This window comes from Xyrauchen texanus, chromosome 24 (genome assembly GCF_025860055.1).
Source record: "Xyrauchen texanus isolate HMW12.3.18 chromosome 24, RBS_HiC_50CHRs, whole genome shotgun sequence".
Classification (NCBI taxonomy): domain Eukaryota; kingdom Metazoa; phylum Chordata; class Actinopteri; order Cypriniformes; family Catostomidae; genus Xyrauchen; species Xyrauchen texanus.
The window spans coordinates 4007053-4026540 of record NC_068299.1 but is presented as its reverse complement, the minus strand read 5'-3'; the positions used below and the strand labels follow the sequence as shown (position 1 = coordinate 4026540).

The 19488-nt window shown below is 39.8% G+C and overlaps 2 protein-coding genes across 2 annotated transcripts; one reads left to right on the top strand and one right to left on the bottom strand.

Annotated features, from left to right (window-relative positions):
- Window positions 1-1976: 1976 nt before the first annotated feature.
- On the top strand, window positions 1977-13522 carry LOC127617984 (zinc transporter ZIP9-A). Its single transcript, XM_052090183.1, has 7 exons — window positions 1977-2219; window positions 2654-2759; window positions 5937-6110; window positions 7721-7789; window positions 8740-8825; window positions 12495-12629; window positions 13044-13522. Exons 1-7 carry the CDS (start codon window positions 2124-2126, stop codon window positions 13302-13304), a joined length of 927 nt encoding a protein of 308 aa, XP_051946143.1. The 5' UTR covers window positions 1977-2123; the 3' UTR covers window positions 13305-13522.
- A 254-nt stretch (window positions 13523-13776) lies between these two features.
- On the bottom strand, window positions 13777-18206 carry LOC127618026 (coiled-coil domain-containing protein 177). Its single transcript, XM_052090240.1, has one exon. It carries the CDS (start codon window positions 16928-16930, stop codon window positions 15251-15253), a length of 1680 nt encoding a protein of 559 aa, XP_051946200.1. The 5' UTR covers window positions 16931-18206; the 3' UTR covers window positions 13777-15250.
- Between the last annotated feature and the right edge of the window lie 1282 nt (window positions 18207-19488).

Sequence of the window (19488 nt, the reverse complement as noted above, 5' to 3'; positions counted from 1 at the left end):
TACTGTATGTGAATATTAGGAACAAGGGCGAAGCCAGGAAATTACTTGTGGTTGGGCTCAATATAATTTCACCAAAATTTTTATTTTACCAAATTTTCCTTAACCTGTTGATACGCACCCCTTTTTGAGCACAAACCATGAAAATGACATACCTGAACTTAAATGGTTGTATTTACGGGACCCTTTGGAGTATGGACACATTCTTTTGAAAGAAGACACTTTGGGCTTTATTTCCCAAGTTTCAGAATTAATATATGTTGTTATTTTTTAAAGTTAGAGAAGCTGAAGTTTATAGTAATGGAAATATTTTGTGCTGAACATGTTTTTATAATCTAATAAAACAATAATAAAAGTGCCAAGACAACCCAGAAATACAATGTCCTCAAAGTCACGCAGTCTAAAGAAGTTACGCATCAAATTTGAAGATGATGTAATAATAAATGAGGTTCCTGCCGCTTTAATCTCTGTAAAATCGCTGGAAGCGTACAGAGTAAAATTAAGGCTCCGCCTCTCAAGACGACACTAAATCTGACGGCACTGCTTGGCTATTATGAATAAAACTACACTGCATTTTTAAAAATAGACTTTGGAGACGGGCTGGTTTTGTTTATGAGTCTCTAATATATCAGATCATAAACAGTTTTACTACATGAATGCTGCTCAGATTGCAGTTTATTGAAGAACGATGACGAAGGCTAATTCTTTCAGGCGAGATCTCATGTAAACAATGGAGAATATATCAATATTTCTCAGATTTATCACTTTTATGGACAAAAAGTGATATTGGATGTTTTTCAATGAACGCTTGTCATGGACGATTGACCCAAGTGTGTTGAACTGGATTCATCTGGCCATCGTGTTTTCATAATAAAAGTCCCGTTTTGATCTTGCATGTTTTCATTTGTACTCCTGGCACAAATAAGTAAATGGCTGTTTCTGGAGCATTGCTATGGTGAAACAGAGATCGGATATCAATGTTGAACCCTTAGACCTTTGAAAAGATGATTTGTTAACATTAATTGCATTTATTGGCGGTAAATTATATATTAAATGTAAACAGAGTGACGTCACTCCCGAGTGCGCGCAAATGCCGCACAAGCCCTCAAAAGTGAAGCCAAAACGTCTCGATCGCGCCCCGGTGACTGGTCCTAGTATAGGTCATAAACCCCGCCTCCCCATGTTATTCAACGGGACGTGAGACCAACTAAACAATTCAATTACACTTCACATATCTTTTTTCCAAAGATAGTTTCTGTCATTTACTGTCGTTTCTATCACGTTGATGTCATTTCAAGTGTTTGTTTTCAAAATAAGTTTGTTTTTAGTTATTTGATGCTATAAAAACGGTGCTGTGACATCATGATTGACAGCTGTGATTGACAGGTTCTCTGAGCGAAGTAGTCACTGAAGCACCAACTGACTTTTTTTCGGGATCTTCGGAGGACTGAGGAGATTGGAGCTTTAAATGTAATATCTAAATTTCTATAATTAATTATTTCACACCGTCATAATTCAAAAGTCAAAAGCGCAGGGGCGTGTCCTTGCGATTAATTCAGCGAGAGTGAGGGCGGGGCCTTGATTTCGCGGCTTTACTTCCTGCTCACTACTGCGCAGATCTGGTCTCGAAATCGCAACTGCGCAGACTCAAGTCCCAAGATGTCAGCGCCATATCGGGACACTGGCGGCTTCAGTTCTCACCAATGGAAAAGCGCGAAGGGGCGTCGTCCATCTTTTTTTACAGTCTATGGTATCAACAGGTTAACAAACGAGAAGTGGCACATTTCAGGAATAAGAATTTATGCATTTTTTTAACTATTTTATAAATATATATTTGATGTCAAAGAATGATCTCTAATAGTCTGGGTGGGCCCCGTCCCACCCCGTCCCATAAGGGCTACGCCACTGATTCGGCCTCTCTGAGCGTTTGGGATCATGTAATACCCATCGTCAGACTCTAGGGGTTTTCTTTAGGGTTTTAGAGGGTAATGGAGGGTGTTGAGACGTGGAGCGCTTCACTATGATACTTGTGACTTCCTTTTGTGTTTTAGGGTGTTTGTGACATGTGATGTAGCCTGAATGTGTTTGAGGACTTTAAGCAGTGTGACTGAACAACAACTGAAGTCATGGACGGAGCTTTGGTGGTTATTCTCATATCTGTGGCTATGTTCATGGGATGTTTCCTGCTCGGAATAATCCCTTTATTAATCAATTTATCAGAGGTAAGACAGTTAAGAGGGTGTTACTGTATATTCAATATGTGTTTATATTCTTTATAGAGCTCTAAACGGTCTATTTATGTTGTTTTGATGCTAGTCAGTACTCTGACTTGTTTATGTGAGTTCAATCACGTAGCTACTTTAAACGTGCTAATCCTTTAGCAAACATAATGTAACTACTGAGGCAGGATTATATGTCAATTTACAAATAAGTACTGTGTGGTGTCGATGGTACATTATCAGATACTATGGTACTTTGGTGTATAGCATGGTATCAAAATCATTTTTCAAAGATGTTTATAGCAGATTTAATATCAAGGTCCTTGTTTATCAGTAGATTTTACATGGTTATAAACAGCGAAGGCAGAAACTGTGCATTTAGGCATTGTGAAAATAGTTTTAAGCTAGTTTGAAACATTTTCTGTTTATCCTAACAGCAGAAACTGCAGCTGATAACTGTGCTGGGGGCGGGGCTTCTATGTGGCACTGCTCTGTCAATCATCATCCCAGAGGGGGTGGAGTTAGTACAGGAGTCTTGGAAAGGTAAGAGTCATTCAACAGGCCTCCGTTAGTTTTATAATTTTTTTTCATTCACTTACCTGTCTAGAAATAAATATGCACACTTTTGGTTGTATTTATCTATTTAACAAGCACTGGTTTTATACTAAGCCAAAATAAATGCTATAATGGCGATGTAGCATATTGGATATATATATATATATATATATACACACACACACAAAACGACCAGCCACAACATTAAAACCACCTGCCTAATATCGTGTAGGTCCCCCTCGTGCCGCCAATACAGCTCTGGTAGGGCCTCCATGGATTGGACTTGTTGGTCCAGCACATCTCATAAATGCTCAAACAGATTGAGATCTGGGGAATTTGGAGGCCAAGTCAACACCTTGAACTCTTTGTCATGTTCCTCAAACCATTCCTGAACACTATGTCAGTGAATATGTTGCCATGAAGGGGTGTACGTGGTCTGCAACCATCTTTAGGTAGGTGGTACGTGTCAAAGTGACATCCACATGAATGCCAGGACTCAAGGTTTCCCAGCAGAACATTGCCCAGAGCATCACATTGCCTCTGCCTTCTTCCCATAGTGCATCCTGCTGCCATCTCTTCCCCAGGTAAATGACGCACATACACCCGGCTGTCCACAGGATCTTAAAGAAAACATGATTCATCAGACCAGACCTCCTTCCATTGCTCCATGGTCCAGTTCTGCTGCTCACATGCCCATTGTAGGAACTTTCAGCGGTGGACAGGGGTCAGTCGGCACTCTGACTGGTCTGCGGCTACACTGACTCATACGCAGCAAGCTCTGATGCACTGTGTGTTCTGACACCTTTCTATCATGGCCAGGATTATGTTTTTCAGCAATTTGTGCTACAGTAGCTCTTCTATGGGATTGGACCAGACGGGCTAGCCTTCACTCTCACATGCATCAATGAGCATTGGGCGCCCATGACCCTGTCGCCGGTTCATCGGTTGCTCTTCCTTAGATCACTTTTGGTAGATACTAACCACTGCATACTGGGGACACCCAACAAGACCTGCCGTTTTGGAGATTCTTTGACCCAGTCGTCTAGCAAATCACAATTTGGCCCTTGTCAAAGTCCCTCAGATCCTTGCACTTGCCCATTTTTCCTGCTTCCAACACATTAATTTCAAGAACTGACTGTTCACTTGCTGCCTAATACATCCCACCCCTTTACAGGTGCCATTGTAATAAGATAATTTGTGTTATTCACTTCACCTGTGAAGTATAGTTTATTAGTATAATAAAAAAAGTCTGAAAAAGATTCATTGTACTTGCAATGGAAGTCTATGGGGGCAAGATATTCCGATATTTTTGTTGAAGCATCTACATCAATTATTCAGTAAAACATGTGTTATTTGAGGGTTTTATTGTCTAAATCATCCTCTTGAGGTGGGACTATTTTAAGAGCATTTCCCTAATCCCTGTAGTGGATTTTTGTTTAATTAAAAAGTGCTTTATATCAAATAAATGTCAAAAAATACCTCAAAGGTCCACTTAAAAAATGACTCTGTTCAGGACTGGTAATCTGGTATACCGGGCATTTTCCCGGTGGGCCGAAGCACTTTGGGGCCGATCAGGGGTGGACTGACCATCGGGAGAACCGAGCGGGCCGGTGGGTCAGCCGCGAAACGGGCCGAATGGGCAGCGATAACTTCAAATGAGCCGCCGTGTTATGCAGAACGGACCACAAAACGGCGCCGCGATATGCAGAAACTGTTTCAATGTTTCATGTCAGATACTTCAGTTGAATAAATGCAATCTGAATTATGAGATCCTGTTGCTTTTTACCAACAAGATTAAATCTACATCACTTGTTGGCACTGATTTCTCTAAATTAGTTTATTCAAATAGATTCCAATTTTGCTGTGATTCAGTATCGATTCATTTGGGAATATTTCCGTTACAATGTCATCAGGCCTGTTTCAATAATTACATATTGCCTGACCTGTACAATGAAAAATGTGCATTGTGACTTAAACATATTCTGAGTTCACTTTTTCCCTCATTCACCTATTTCTGAACATTTTCACTTGTTGACTGATCAAAAGCATTGATTAAAAGGTGATCTTTGTATTTTAGTTTTTTAATCTACATCAAATTCTTGAAATGAAGATCGACAAATATGCATTTGCAACTAAGCCTAGAGTCGTATTTCGAGAACTATGTCAGATGTTGTATAAAAGAAGAAGAAAAAACAGGAATGTAAATTTAATTTCTGGGGAATTTGTTTACAAATCGGTGGTATTTTTACCCCTTTTATTTTTTCGCCGTTTCATTTGGTCCCGTCAATTTCTGACCCTGGTCTACTAAAATGACTGCGGCGAAAACATCCCAAGACATATGGAAAAACATCTGCAGTGTAATTGTACAGAGAACTTTTTTAAGGCACACTCACGACGAAGTGCTTCTTTGTTCAGAGCCGAAAAGAAGTTCGAAATAGTCGAGTGACAACATACTGTTTGCGCACGTTTAGACACCCACCACGCCACTGTGGGAGGCATTTAGAGGTTCCTTTAAATATGAGAACAACATGTAAAATGTCAACTTATATGATATTAAAATGTGTTATCAATGACTTCATGCCTCATTCTATGAGTAGAATTCGTATGAGATCAGTATAAGAAGCTGCATTAACTACTTGATGATTTAAAGTAAAATATACGCATCATTTAATGTGGAATTTGTTATGTTTACCTTGTGCATTCATGGTGCTAACATGCTAACACGTGGGCATAATAGGCACAGATTACACTTTGTGTTTGTAATTTATGATGACACTGATACTACTGCAAAGATGGGTGTATAAAAGAGTGTTAATGAGCAGAATACAGACAAAAGAATGATGATGGACGTATCTTACTTTGGGCTTTCGGCTAAAAACGGCACATGAGTGAAGCTGCATAATACACAACAGAGTGAATGGGCACTTAAGAGTATTTGAGTAGATTTGAATCCTTTTGTAGAATAATTAAACCAAAAAATCACATGACATGTTCTTGAAAAATGTGTCTACGGCAACGATCGTAAAGATGTAGGTAAATATGCTCCAGTTTGCTAATAACTACAGTACTACTCGCCAGTGTGTTCAAGATGCTTTTTATTGTGAGATATTTTCCTTCAGTGAATACTAATGTTTGCCAATATACATGTTTCTCATTCTCTTCTAGAGTGGTATTGCTCTACTTTGAGAGGGGGTCAAAATATCTCCGAACTGAATTCAACTCTTCTTCCGGCCACAGGGAAAAGTGTGCGTCCTCATTTCTTCATCGGAGTTTCTCTGGTTTTGGGATTTACACTCATGTTTGTGGTAGACCAGATTGCCAACTACTGCTCCATGCATGGTAAAATAGTGTGCTTCTTATCCATTTACTGTGCAGTATATACTGTAAATAATGTATACTATACAGTACAGTATATATTGCATAGCCATAATAAACATTTAAAACTCTATGGTGCACGTTCAGTTCAGTGAGTGCTGTCCAGTTGTTTAGGGGTTTTAATCTGAATTTGTGTATAAATTCTGTCATTTATGGCTTTGCAATGGTTATGTTCAGACAGTATACACAGTGTAGCTACTGCTAACTATAAATAGTAGATGAAACCGTATGCATTATGCAACGATAAACATTTCAAACCGTAGTATGCTACGCTGATGTCACATGACCTCATTACATCACATGTTAAATTCAACGAGTGCCATTCAGTTGTCATCATGGAAATAAAAACTCCTGCAAGACAAAATAATATGTCATGCACACTACCATAGCTTAAAAAAGACTTTCAAAATTGAATACAACATTTCGGCATCATTAGGCATTCATCAGGCATTTATATAGAAAAATGCAAATGTATTGTTTGTATGCAATTTTGTGTCAAAATGTCTACTTTTGACTGTTTAATCAAAATTTGAATGCTAAAAATTGCAGTTGAAATAGTTTCCGATTCTTTAATCACACTTAAGTTAAATGTAATGTAACTCTAGTGTACATTGTTGTATACTGCCCATCTTGGCAAAAAAAAAGCATACTGTACAGTATATATCAGTGTCAAAACATTACATTTTCCCCCTTTTTTCCTAACCATTTATAACAAACTGTCTCATCCATTTGTGTCAAATACTTTATTAAAGAATTGAATACCTCTTACCCTAAGAATTAAAACAACATCAATTCATATTTTATGGCATAATACATATAAATATAATAGAATATTTGATATAATAAGTATATCAGATATTAAAAATGGAACAATTAAATACAAGGGCATTTTTTGCCCCACATTTTGAATTTCAGAGGCATTTTTGTCAATATTGGCATCATTTTTCCCATTTCTGACCCTGGTATGTACTGTATATACAGTATACTGCATGCTACAAATATACTAGTACAAGTAGTATGCTTGTTTCGAATATAGTTGCAACCTATAACCAGTGCTGGGTATAATCTGTTTACAAAGTATTAAGGTGTAAATATTACAATGTGAATTCTCATAATCAGATTACAGTTACTGACTTTCAATTACTGAAACGTTAATTACTTTAAAGTACATAACTTGGGTTACACATATAAAAACAAATACAAATAATATTTATGTACTATACATTTAAAACATGAATTATGTACATCTGATTGTGTCTGTTTCTGACAGCTGAAATGAGCGATAATGAAGGGGGAAATATAGATATTAATTTGAATTCATTGAGCTGAAAAACAAACAAAAAAAGTTACTGTGAAAATTCAGAAAGTGTTTGTAATGTGATTACTTCCCCTTGAAGTAAACAATAAAGTAATCTGATTACATTTTAGAGATGTAATTAGTTATTCTTTGTTGATTACTATTTTGGCAATAACTACGTACTCTATAGAAACGGGTACGTTTGCAGAAAAACAGCCAGGTGTGAAACGCTGTCACAAGCTCTCTTGAGAACATTCCTGTTTGTTTTATTCTCTAGAATCCCGAGAGCGCATGTCCAATAGCAACAGTGTTACCACCACCCTGGGTCTCCTTATTCACGCTGCAGGTAACAAGCTCTTCTTCTGTTTTGTTACCAACACACTGTATTTTACAGAATGCCCAGATAAAACCAATTACATCAGTTGGAGTGGTGGTGGCGTAGTGGGCTAAAGCACTGAACTGGTAATCAGAAGGTTGTTGGTTCGATCCCCACAACCACCACCATTGTGTCCTTGAGCAAGACACTTAACTCCAGGTTGCTCCGGGGTGGATTGTCCCTGTAATAAGTGCACTGTAAGTCGCTTTGGATAAAAGCGTCTGCCAAATGCATGAATGTAAAAATGTAAATGTATCAGTTCATGCCTGTAGCGCTCTTGAGTTTGTGAACAATGGACTTGTTATTCAGCATAACGGTAAGCTGCAGTTATGTTTATCATAGCCTCTGACAAAAAGGGACACAATCTGGCACTAAAAACAGTCTAAAGTCATTGTCTGAGACTCCCATTTTAAATGTGCATTTATATTTAAGTTAGTCGGCAAAAGTTATATCCATGTTGAGATGATGAATCGGAGTGAATATAATGATGTGCTGGGCTGGCCTACAGGTATTCTCATGGTTTTTATAGGGATATTGTTTGTTTTGTTGGTCTGTTGGTTCAGATTGTAATCTGACAGAGACTACCTCGTCCAGGAGGTCTAAGACTTATTGTTTTGGTGCAGATCCGGGTGCAATTGCAGTGTTCAAATATGCCTAAACGAACTAAATTAAGAGAGAAAGTGCACCAGCTTCCGAAGCAAATGCTCCAAAAGAGCCAGGTGTAAAAACTCCCTTAAAATATATACAAAGCTAATGTGGCTTTAGAAGACTTGAATGTTGTCACTAAACACATGGTCACTGTATGCTTTCGTTGTGTGGGAAAGAGCAGCTTGAACATTCTTCAAAATATCACATGTTTGTATTCCATGAAAAAAACATGCTTTATGTGCATTGTCTCTTTCTTTTTAATTTCTTTTCAGCTGATGGTGTCGCTCTGGGTGCAGCTGCAGCATCATCACAGGTGTCTGTTCAGGTCATCGTGTTCTTCGCTGTCATTTTGCACAAGGTTAGACTTCTTCAATTTCACTCCTTTAAAACTGATCTGTACTTCCACTGCTGGCTCATGCTTGATTAATTTCACTAAAGGCACACCTTTAATTTTGAGGTGCAAGTTATTGCATAACTATATACTGAAAATAATGCAGCTGCACAACTTAAATGCAAGCTATTTAATAAAGCATGTCGTAAGAATTTCACATTTATATGTGTGTCTATACACCAATCAGCCACAACATTAAAACCACCTGCCTAATATTGTGTAGGTCCCCCTCGTGCCAACAAAACAGCACCAACCCGCATCTCAGAATCGCATTCAGAGATAATATTCTTCTCATCACAATTGTACAAAGTGGTTACTATAGACTTTGTCAGTTCAAACCAGTCTGGCCATTCTCTGTTGACCGCTCTCATCAACAAGGCATTTCCGTCCACTGAACTGCTGCTTGCTGAATGTTTTTTGTTTTTGGCAATGTAGTAGGTGTGGTCAGTATGGCAAGGAGGAAGCGAGGTTCAAGTATGTTCAACTCTTTATTCACACACAATAATGACACATTGGTAGCTTTTTTTCAAACACACTAACTCGCCGTACTGCTGTGTGTCACTCTCTCCCTCTCCCTCCCTGGGCTTTGGTGTGGGCTCCTGTGACAGGGCAGAGGGCGGGGCCTCTGTATCCGAGAGGGATACAGGCCGACTGCGGACGGTGGTGTGAGAGAGAGAGAGAGAGAGAGAGAGAGAGAGCATTTACGGGCAGCTGCCCCTTGTGTGTGTATTTTTATTTAATTAAATGTAATTTATATTGTCAAGCCGATTTCACCTCCCTTTCCCTTAATCCCTTTACACTGTTGCCAAAACACGGGAAGGAGGAGGGATACGCCGTGGTGGAGTTCTCACCTCTACTTTCCACCCCAACGGAGCAGCCGCTTCCATCTGTCAGGGGACGGAAGAGACCGGCCGCCTGGATGCGGAGGAACGCCCGCCGACAGCGTGGGGAGAAGGGGATCTCCGCCAACCGCCTGGAGCAGGAGAACCGCTGCCAGGGGTGGGGTAGACCCCTTCTGTTCCCCGAGAACACGGCGGGGAGTTCTGTCTGCCAGGAGCCGGAGGACTGCTTCCGATCCGCCCAGAGAGGCACTGCTGTTGTCCGTTAGAGGGTGGAGGAGTGGTCGAGGACCAAGCTACAGCATATCGGAGAACCGGGTCTCGTCTCGTGACTGCTCCTGAAGGAAATCCCAAGCAGAGAATCTTCTAAGGGCTGGGGAAGCCGATACTTCTCCATTCCTTACGTCATCCTGATGTGGAGCTGACGTAGATGGCCCTGGCTCTGTCTCAAGTCACACACCACACACCGATATGTTTTGTCGCAGGACCCATCCACACACATTCCCCTCAAAGAAGTAAATGCCGGCCAATTCGTTCCCAAAATTAGTGAGTTGGTGAAACGGAAATTAACTGCGGCCTCGACACTGTTTTGTTCCTGAAATTGAATAGTGACTGCCACTATAGGGTAACTTTGAATATCCTCGTGTACATACCTCACCTTCACTTTTCGCCCCGTGACAAAGCCTCGACTTCAACCAAGCATGGGTGGATAGCGGTTTGATTACAACCGGTATCCACCGAGGCTTGCAATTTTCCCCTGATACTCACAGGTATGTGGTACGTTCCAGCTCGAACGGGGGTGGCCTGTGGGGGTGTCGGACCAATATTCCCAATTCCATCAATGAGCACTGGTCCTGGAAGTGCCCCAGCTCCCCGCAACTCCAACAAGCCTGCCCAGACATTATGCCCGCAGCAGCGGATTCACCAACTTGGGGAATGAGCAAGAGGCAGGGGGAACCACTGGCTGGACAAACCCCATGTTGTGAGGCAGGGGCCAGACACTGGTGGTGGGGGTTAAAGTGGGAGGGTGAGGAGAGAAACTCTGCACCCGGGTAAGCTGCCATATGGTCCTCACCCAGCTGGACGGTCTCTTACAGCAACGCCAGGCGGTGGCACTTGACACATTCTGCTGTTCTGGTTGGCAGATGAAGGACAAACAGCTCCAACACCACCAGATCGACAACTCCCTCTGCATCACGCTCCTCCGGCAGAAGCCACTTCCAGCAGGCATCATGGAGCTGTTAGGCGAACGTAAACGGGTGGTCGTGCTCGTTCCGTGTTGCTCAGGGTTGTGGCCGACCCATTGCATGATGGCTTACTTTAAGTCCTCATACACCAGGAGGTTCGTGACAGGCAGGTGTTTGGCCATGAACTGGGAATCCCCGGACAACAGTGTAAGTAGGCGGGCCTCCCACTGATACTTTGGCTGTTCCACACCTTTGCCGTCCACTCAAAGAGTTCGAGGAATCCCTTTCCTCGAAGATGCATTTTCATATGGGTAACCGGAGGCATGGAGATTGCTGGGTCCTGGGTTGCAGTTGGGCCTTCCCGCTGGTGTAGCAAGCTACCGAACGCCTGCCTGTCCTCCACTTGAGCTCGGGGAATCGCCTGGAAACGTTTATCTTGCTATCGAAGTAGCTCAAGCAGGGCCGGGTGTTGTGCATGCTGGTGAGGGATTAATTAGGCCAACGGCGAGGACTACATGACGGCGTAATAGTTCCTCAGATTTCCCAGGTTTCGTCACCACTGTAGTAGGACTGGTCAGTAGGGAAGGAAGTTCAGCTCTTTATTCACACACAATAATGGCTCATAGGTAGCTTTCTTCAAACACACGAACATGCCGCACTGCTGTGCATCACTCTCTCTCCCTGGGCTCTGACGTGGGCTCCTCTTATCGCTCTTCCCAGATTACTGCATCAAGAAACAGCTGTTAGACCTAATTGTCACCCAGGGATGAATCCTTACCGCTTCCCCTCTCCCTGGACGGACACTCAACCATACCCTCGCCACAGGCACATTTGGAGAATATTCTAGAGACTGTTGTATGTTGAAATCCCAGGAGAACAGCAGTCACAGAAATACTCAAACCAGCCCAATTATTTCTCTTGATATTGACATTAAAATGTTTATTTTGTGCATGGCAACTGCATGGCATATTATATATTTAAGATACATTTCCTAAACAAGCTGAGAAATGTGTTCCTGAAAGACTTCATTGGTGTTGTATATGTGAGGAAAAGACCTAAATGGTAAACTTGATTTAAACTTTAAATAAATGCGAAAAAAATAACCTTGATATTGTCCCTCTTAGCAGCATGTAAAACTAATATTATTGAATAAATTATGCATGGAAAGCGAGCAACCTCAATTAATGCAATGCTGTAATTGCTATCTGGGTTATTTATTCAATTAATTATGCAGCACTAACTCAAAGTATTGTTTATTATCTTGGATTATTTATCCAAGTAATAGTATATTTGATCAAATATTTTGTCTCAATATTCAATGTATATGCCGTTACACAATAGATTGTGTATCTTGACAAATAACCCATAAGAGCTTTTGATTTGAGATTTTGCAAATAGTCCAGAGCCTTGATATCACTTGGTGGGGCTGATAGCTCATGTAACCTTTGTAAACTTAATATATGTCATGTTTAATGATGTCTGTGGTACATTGTATTCCACCTGCTCCATAACAAAAGAGGAGGCTGTTCAATCTCAACTTTTGTTTTGACTGTGTAACAGATAGAAAGCAACTGTTCTATAGTTATACGTTTTTCTTTCTGTCTCTTCAGGCTCCAGCTGCATTCGGTCTGGTCTCCTTCCTCATGCATGCTGGTCTGGAGAGGAGGGCGATTCAGAAGCATTTACTGGCGTTTTCTGCTGCTGCTCCGCTGTTGGCCATCAGCACTTATTTCATCCTGAGCGCGGTGAGACATCTCAGCTCTCTTTATCTGTCCTTTTGAGACTTTAGTTAGTTTGCCCAGCAACAGATGCTCTCACAGAGCAACCAACACGGTATTAAAGGGACCATATCATGCTAACACTTTTGTAGCATTTTTAAGTCAATGTTTATTGCACCAAAAGCAAATAAATACAAATAAATATTTAATAAATATAAAATATGTGTAATTACTATTATGTATACTATTACATATAAATATAAAAATTCAATATAATTTCATTTATGTTTTGTGAACCGGTCATAATGTGATGCAGACTATGCAAAGAGACCTGCCAGTAAACCTACAGACCCTTTAATGAAACACTGAAACACTATTTAAGTCCTGTTTTGTAGTTATGTTGTTTTGAGTATAAACAAACATTATTGTTACTCTTTGCAGACCAATGGCTCTTCGCAGAACCGCCTCGGTGCTACAGGAATTGGCATGTTGTTTTCCGCTGGGACTTTCTTGTATGTGGCCACAGTTCATGTTCTTCCTGAAGTTAACAGCAGAGGGCAGCAGTGCTACACTCATCACCACCACCATCATGCAGGAACAGGGGGCCACCAGCAGGGGGGGCTGGGAGTTATAGAGAGCCTCACTTTCATACTGGGAGCGGGACTTCCTGTGCTGTTGGCCCTCGGACTGCCAGATGATTAAGCCATAAGAACAAGCCATTTCTCTTCATAATTCCAAACTTGACTGGCCATTTTGTACAATATTTTTTTTAACGTTAAAACGCTCTATGAGAGCTAATGTTTTATGTTTTGTCATTATTAAAGTTAAGAAACTCACCAAAAGTTTTATATATTTCAATATTAAACAGACTTTAACTTCTTTTTTTATTTACTGATAATCCAAAATTATTTTATATTTGCTTTTGGATGTATATATATATATATATATATACATATATATGCATATATATATATATATATATATATATATATATATATATATATATATAATCACATCAAAAGCAAATATAAAAGTTCTGATATCATAATAAAAATTGAAATATTATATATATATATATATTTTTTTTTTTTTTGAAAGTGCACATTGTACAACATTTAAGTGCAATACAGTGCTTGTTTTAAAAATATATATATATATATATATATATATATATATATATATATATATATATATATATATATAATTTGTATTTTTTATTTTATTGTTTGGTAAATTTTTGTGGCTTTGTTTGAATCAAAAATGCCCGTTTATTTGTAGCACGCAAGTATTAACATGTTTATTTTGAGAATTAAAATATTTCAGAGAATGACGGTGCAATGAAGACAGGAACAATTTAGACTTTGATTTATCTCAAATATATGCAGTTGAAATGGCACGACAATCTTTCAGGTACCGAATGTCTGTTAAAAGTCTTTAAAGCTGCTTTTTGTGTGTGTGACTGTTTGGGTTTTGAGGTTCAGGTCTGTGAACATGAAAATCGTTCGACTTTGAGAAGATGTACTGCTAACAAAATGGAAACACGAAATGGCTTTTATAAGCTAAAAGAATCCACGAATAAGTGAGAAATATTCCAAAACTTTAATAATACAAATTATTTTAAAAGTCAATAAATAAACTATAAATCACTCTACACATAAATACTTTGAACACTATTCACAAATACTCTTCTGCACTATTAGTACATTCTTTAAGCTTGTATGTCATGCTTTAAACATGTTTTTTAATGCAGTCCAAAAGCTTTTTGGTTCTGTTTGGCTTGGTAAATCTTATAGAAACACTGTAAACATACACAAATCAAATGAAAAATACCCTGCCTTGTAAAACTGACTTGGGTTCTCCATTGTCCAATACTTCAGAAATTATACAGTGAGACAGAATAGTAAAGCTGCATTTAGATGCAATACAAGTTAAGCTCAGTCGACAGCATTTGTGGCATATTGTTGATTACCACAAATGTGTAAATGTATACGTCCCTCCTTAAAATTAATACAAATCTAAAATCTGGGTTACCTTGAGGCAGTTACAATGGAAGTGAATGGGACAATTTTTAGAGGGTTTAAAGTCAGAAATGTGAAGCTTATCATTTTATAAAAGCACTTACATTAATTCATCTGTTAAAAGTCATGTTTTATTTGTGCTGTAAAATTGTTTAATAGTCATTTTTACGGTCGTTTTAGGGTTTAGGATGTTGCGTCGTCATGGCAACAAAGTTGTAAAGTTGGCTATAACTACACAGAATAGGTTAGTAAGCAATAAATCACACTAAAATCTCGTTACTCGTATTGTTAACGACTTGTGGCTATACTTTTGAAAGCGAGTATAATAACGTTTATGGATCGACCCCATTTACTTCCATTGTAAGTGACTCACTGTAACCCAGATATTTGCTCTTTTATATATATATATATATATATATATATATATATATATATATATATATAGAAAAGGAGTCAACTTTTTGGTGTTTTAATCAACATTATGCCACAAATGATGACGATTGAGATTAACTTGTATTGAACGCAAAATATTCGCGGTTTATCCTCTGATCCTAGCGAGCTTATCTCTGTCTCTCTTGAACTATTCCTTTAAAACACAAAGAGGATGTGGAGGATTTTCTTTTATTGCATTCATAGTTTAAAGCGGCCCAGGTGAGCAGTCAACTCGGCTTCTCGTGCCATCTGGTCAAAGGTGCAACGGCAGGTCTGCTCCCTCACCATGTCCCTCATGTAGCTGGACGCATGTGCCACCATCCGGCCCCTCTCCTGCGCCTCCGCCCTCTCTTTCTGCAGCTTCTCCCTGCGCTGTTCCTTTCGCGCCACAGCTTTGCACCTCTGCTCCCATTGCGCTTTCTCCTCTTTCAGGACACTTTCTCTAAGCCTGCGATGGCTGAACTCCTTTTCCTGGTTCTCCTGCCTGGCACGTTGAGCCCTGTTGTGGCACTGCTCCTGAGCCAGATGCGCAGCGCGTTGCGTCCGCATCTGGCAACGTTGTACCAATGTCTGTTTTTGTTCCAACCAATCTCTAAACTCCTGGCCCACTCGTTGCTGCACCATCCGCATCTGTTCCTCCTCTCTTGCAGCCCGATCTCGCATATCCTGCACCCGCGCCTCCACCACCAATGCATGGTTCTCCTTGGAGCGCCGGAGCTTCTGTTCCAGCCCTTTACGCTTTAGTTCCTTCTCTGTGCGCTCCTGCTCCTCCACCTCCTTCTTTAGGAGGAGGTGCTTGAGTAGCTCCCTCTGGTTCTCTTGCTTGAGCCTCCTCCTATCTTGTTTTTCCTTTCTGTGCTTGCTCCTCAGCGCAAGCTGCTCCTTTTCATGCGCCACCTGCACCTCCTTCTGTTTCTCCGCCTCCTCTCCGCTCTCCTTCTCCTTCAGAAGCCTCTCCTGGTAGCGTTTGCGCTCTTTGGCCTCCCTACTCGCCGCTTCTCGTTTGCTCCGCCGTTGAACTTGATGCTCCTCTGCGAGTCTCCTCCAGCGCTCCTCCTGTTGACGCATCTTGCACTCGCACTCCTCAGCATGCACCACCTGCTCCTCCTCCCGCTGCCTCCTCCGCGCTTCAAAGTCTTCCTGCCAGCGGCGAATTCGTCGCAGAAGTTCTTTTCTCCTCTTTTGCTCCAATTGAGCTCGCCGCGCCTCCTCTTTCCTCTGCTCCTCCTCGCGATGTTGCTCCTCAAACAAACTCTGACATAAACGAAATTGCTCCTCTTCGTACTTGGCTAGCATCAGCGCGGCGATCTTGCGATCTTTTTCGGGGATGCCAATGCGTAGTTTGCGACTCACTTCTTGCGAAAGTTTATTCAGTTTTCGCTCCGTTGTAGGACCACTGATGTCGCCAAGACTAAAGCTAACCCCATTGAACGGGCTTTGAAATGCATCAATAACCGAAATCGCAGATTTCGATTGAATACGGTCATCGCTGAACTGAGTCATTCCTGTTCTTTGACTCTCAGCCGTTTGTTCTAGAACGGTTTCCAGGGTTGAGAATGGTTTTACGGATGATTTTATAGCCCTTCCCTCTTGAATGATTCTCTGTCTTTCATCTCGACATAAACTCAGTCGATCTCTTCGGCCTTTCTCATATTCCTCGTAGAGATCGGTCACTGCTTCCAAAGAGGAGCCTTGGTTTTCATCGATGAACTCTGTTAATGATTTGAAAAGCAAATCAACAGGTTTCACTCCCAGTCTTGCACAGGATTCGAGTGACCGTGGACTTGTCAAAATATATCTGCTGTCTTCAGCCTCAGGAGAGTTGAAATTATTTAAATCCAAATGCAGAATTGGTGAAAAGGGTCTAACATGCTCCATTTATATCTGTGTCCAATATATTGGGTGTTGATTTGAAAATCCAGCTTTACTATTTAGAGCTCGTTTTTAACCATAAATAATTCCATACACATTAAATAATTGGTATTTAAATACTTTTTAATTCTAAATTTTCGATTATGTACTTGTATAAATGTGCTACAAAACGTATTCACGCCTGAATCGGTGCATTTATAAACACTGCAACTTTACATCGGACGCTTCGCTGGACGCCATGGCAGCGCACTGACGTCACGGGATCTGAGGCGTTTATATTCTGAGCGCGGGAATTCTGACAGCGGCCTCTACCGGGAGCCAGGAAGAGAACGGAAGCGCATGCGCACTTGTCATGCGAAATATTTATCAAAATAAGTTTGTTCGGTTTGTTTTCCCGCTTCTTGGTCGAATGTTAGTTGAATATGTTTATTGAACTACAAGCAGTGGCGTGGTCAAGGGTGGGCCCAAATTAGACCCAGGCCCACCCAGAATATTAGAGATTATTCTTTGACTTCAAATTTATATTTATAAAATAGCTTTTAAAAAAATGCATAAATTAATATTTCCGAAATCGTGATAGAAGTGTTTGAATGTGCCACTTCTCGTTTGTTAAGGAAAATTTGGTCGAAAACTTGGCCCATCAATTTTTATTGAGCCCATCCAAAAGTAATTTCCTGACTACACACTTGGTAACTAGTTACTAATGTTGAACTGCAATACCTGTGTGACTCTATATACGTCCATTAAATCATCTTGAATCTTGATGCTAGTTAAAGGTCAGTTCTGAGACATCTTTAGCATCGTTTGTCTTCAGACATCTCATTTGTTATTTAATGCCATTCTTGTATTTTAAGTGTAGCCTACAAATACATATTGGGGCCAATATTTATACTCTCTTCTGATGTAAGATTTCATACTATATGAATATCCTGTACATGATTAGGTTTCATAAGAACTTTCATAACAAGGCATCTAATGTTTGTTCAAATGAACATTTTAGGCAAAACAGATTCTTGCCCTCACCCCACTTACATATTCAGATACTGTTAAAATACATTTAAAGGAATATTCTGGTTTCAATTCAAGTTAAGCTCAAATAACAGCAATTTTATACATAAATCCTTCTGTTAAAACTCACGTAAGATGTTAAGTGGTTTAAAGTGTGTTTTTTGAGGGATTGAAGGGTTTACAGTGTTATGTCATGCAGAATTGGATATAACTTTACACAGAAAAGGTGTGATGTTGTGGCTATACATTTGAAACCCCATGTATTTTATTGTTTATGTATTGGCCCCTTTCACCTCCATTGGAAGTGCCTCACTGTAACCTAGATTTTTATTGTAATTTTAAATAATAATAACAAATCAAAATACATGTTTGGTGGCAATCAACTTTATGCCCCAAATACTGTCCCTTAACACAGAATATTCCTTAGATCTTTAATGCATACCTTGGGTCTTTAGTAACCCGGCCGGGACCTCATTCCACCCCCTATACTTCATCCATTTTTTTTTTTTTTTGTTAATGCCTGCACTCATCAGTATTCCTCAACCTTTCTGTTCTGAAAAGTGTAAAAATAAATTGCAAAAGTATATATATATATGTATTTTACAGCTGATTACTTCTCAAAAGTGCATTGGTCATTAAAGACCCTATGTAATAGTGTCACGTTTTTGCACGTCCATAAATCATATTTAAATATCTATATAAGTTACTATCACAGGATATATATTTCTTATTTTATTACAAGATAAATGAGTACTTTATTCATACAAATAACTACAATATCACAATGAATTTTGTGCAACAATGGTGAATTATCAGTATTTCATATGCGTGTGCACAGCCTACATATTATACATGCTATTTCTTACTCAAGGTGGCACTGATGTTTCAGTGATTGGATGAAGAAGCAACATGGAAGTAAACTATAGCAAGTGTAACACATGAACAGTGTGATTTGGATATTGACATCTGGGTGCAATACTGAAATATATGCCTATTAAGACTCAAAAAGTGCCTGAGAAATTTGTGGGTAGGTTATCTGCTACAGTAAGTGTAACTCAATATTTTGTTTTCATGGGTGGAGAACATATAGCATAACATTTAAAAGTTTCATTCAGCAACAATGTGTTGAGGTTTTCTGGGTTTGCCACAATTACAGACCATAGTTGCTTGAACGCTGCATTAACGTCACACATGCAGCTGCATGACTGATGCAGCGCAGGACGACCCCCTGCAAACAACACAGTACAAATACAAATAGAAATGTTTATTTCTACCCCCTTCAAACCCCCAACCCACCCACACATTTCCATTTTGCCATAAAAAAAACGAACAAAAAAAAAACATCCCGTACAAAAGCCGCCAAAACACGTTGTTAGGATTTAGGCACATCATACATATGACACACTGAATTAAAAATACATCAAGCAAAAAGCTGTTATAAAACAAACATACTGTATAAACAATATTATATTGTGAAATGTAATACAGTAAGGGCTTCACTCATGACTTCAAATTCGCCGATTGCGGTCAAAATGAAGGCACATCAATAAAGATAA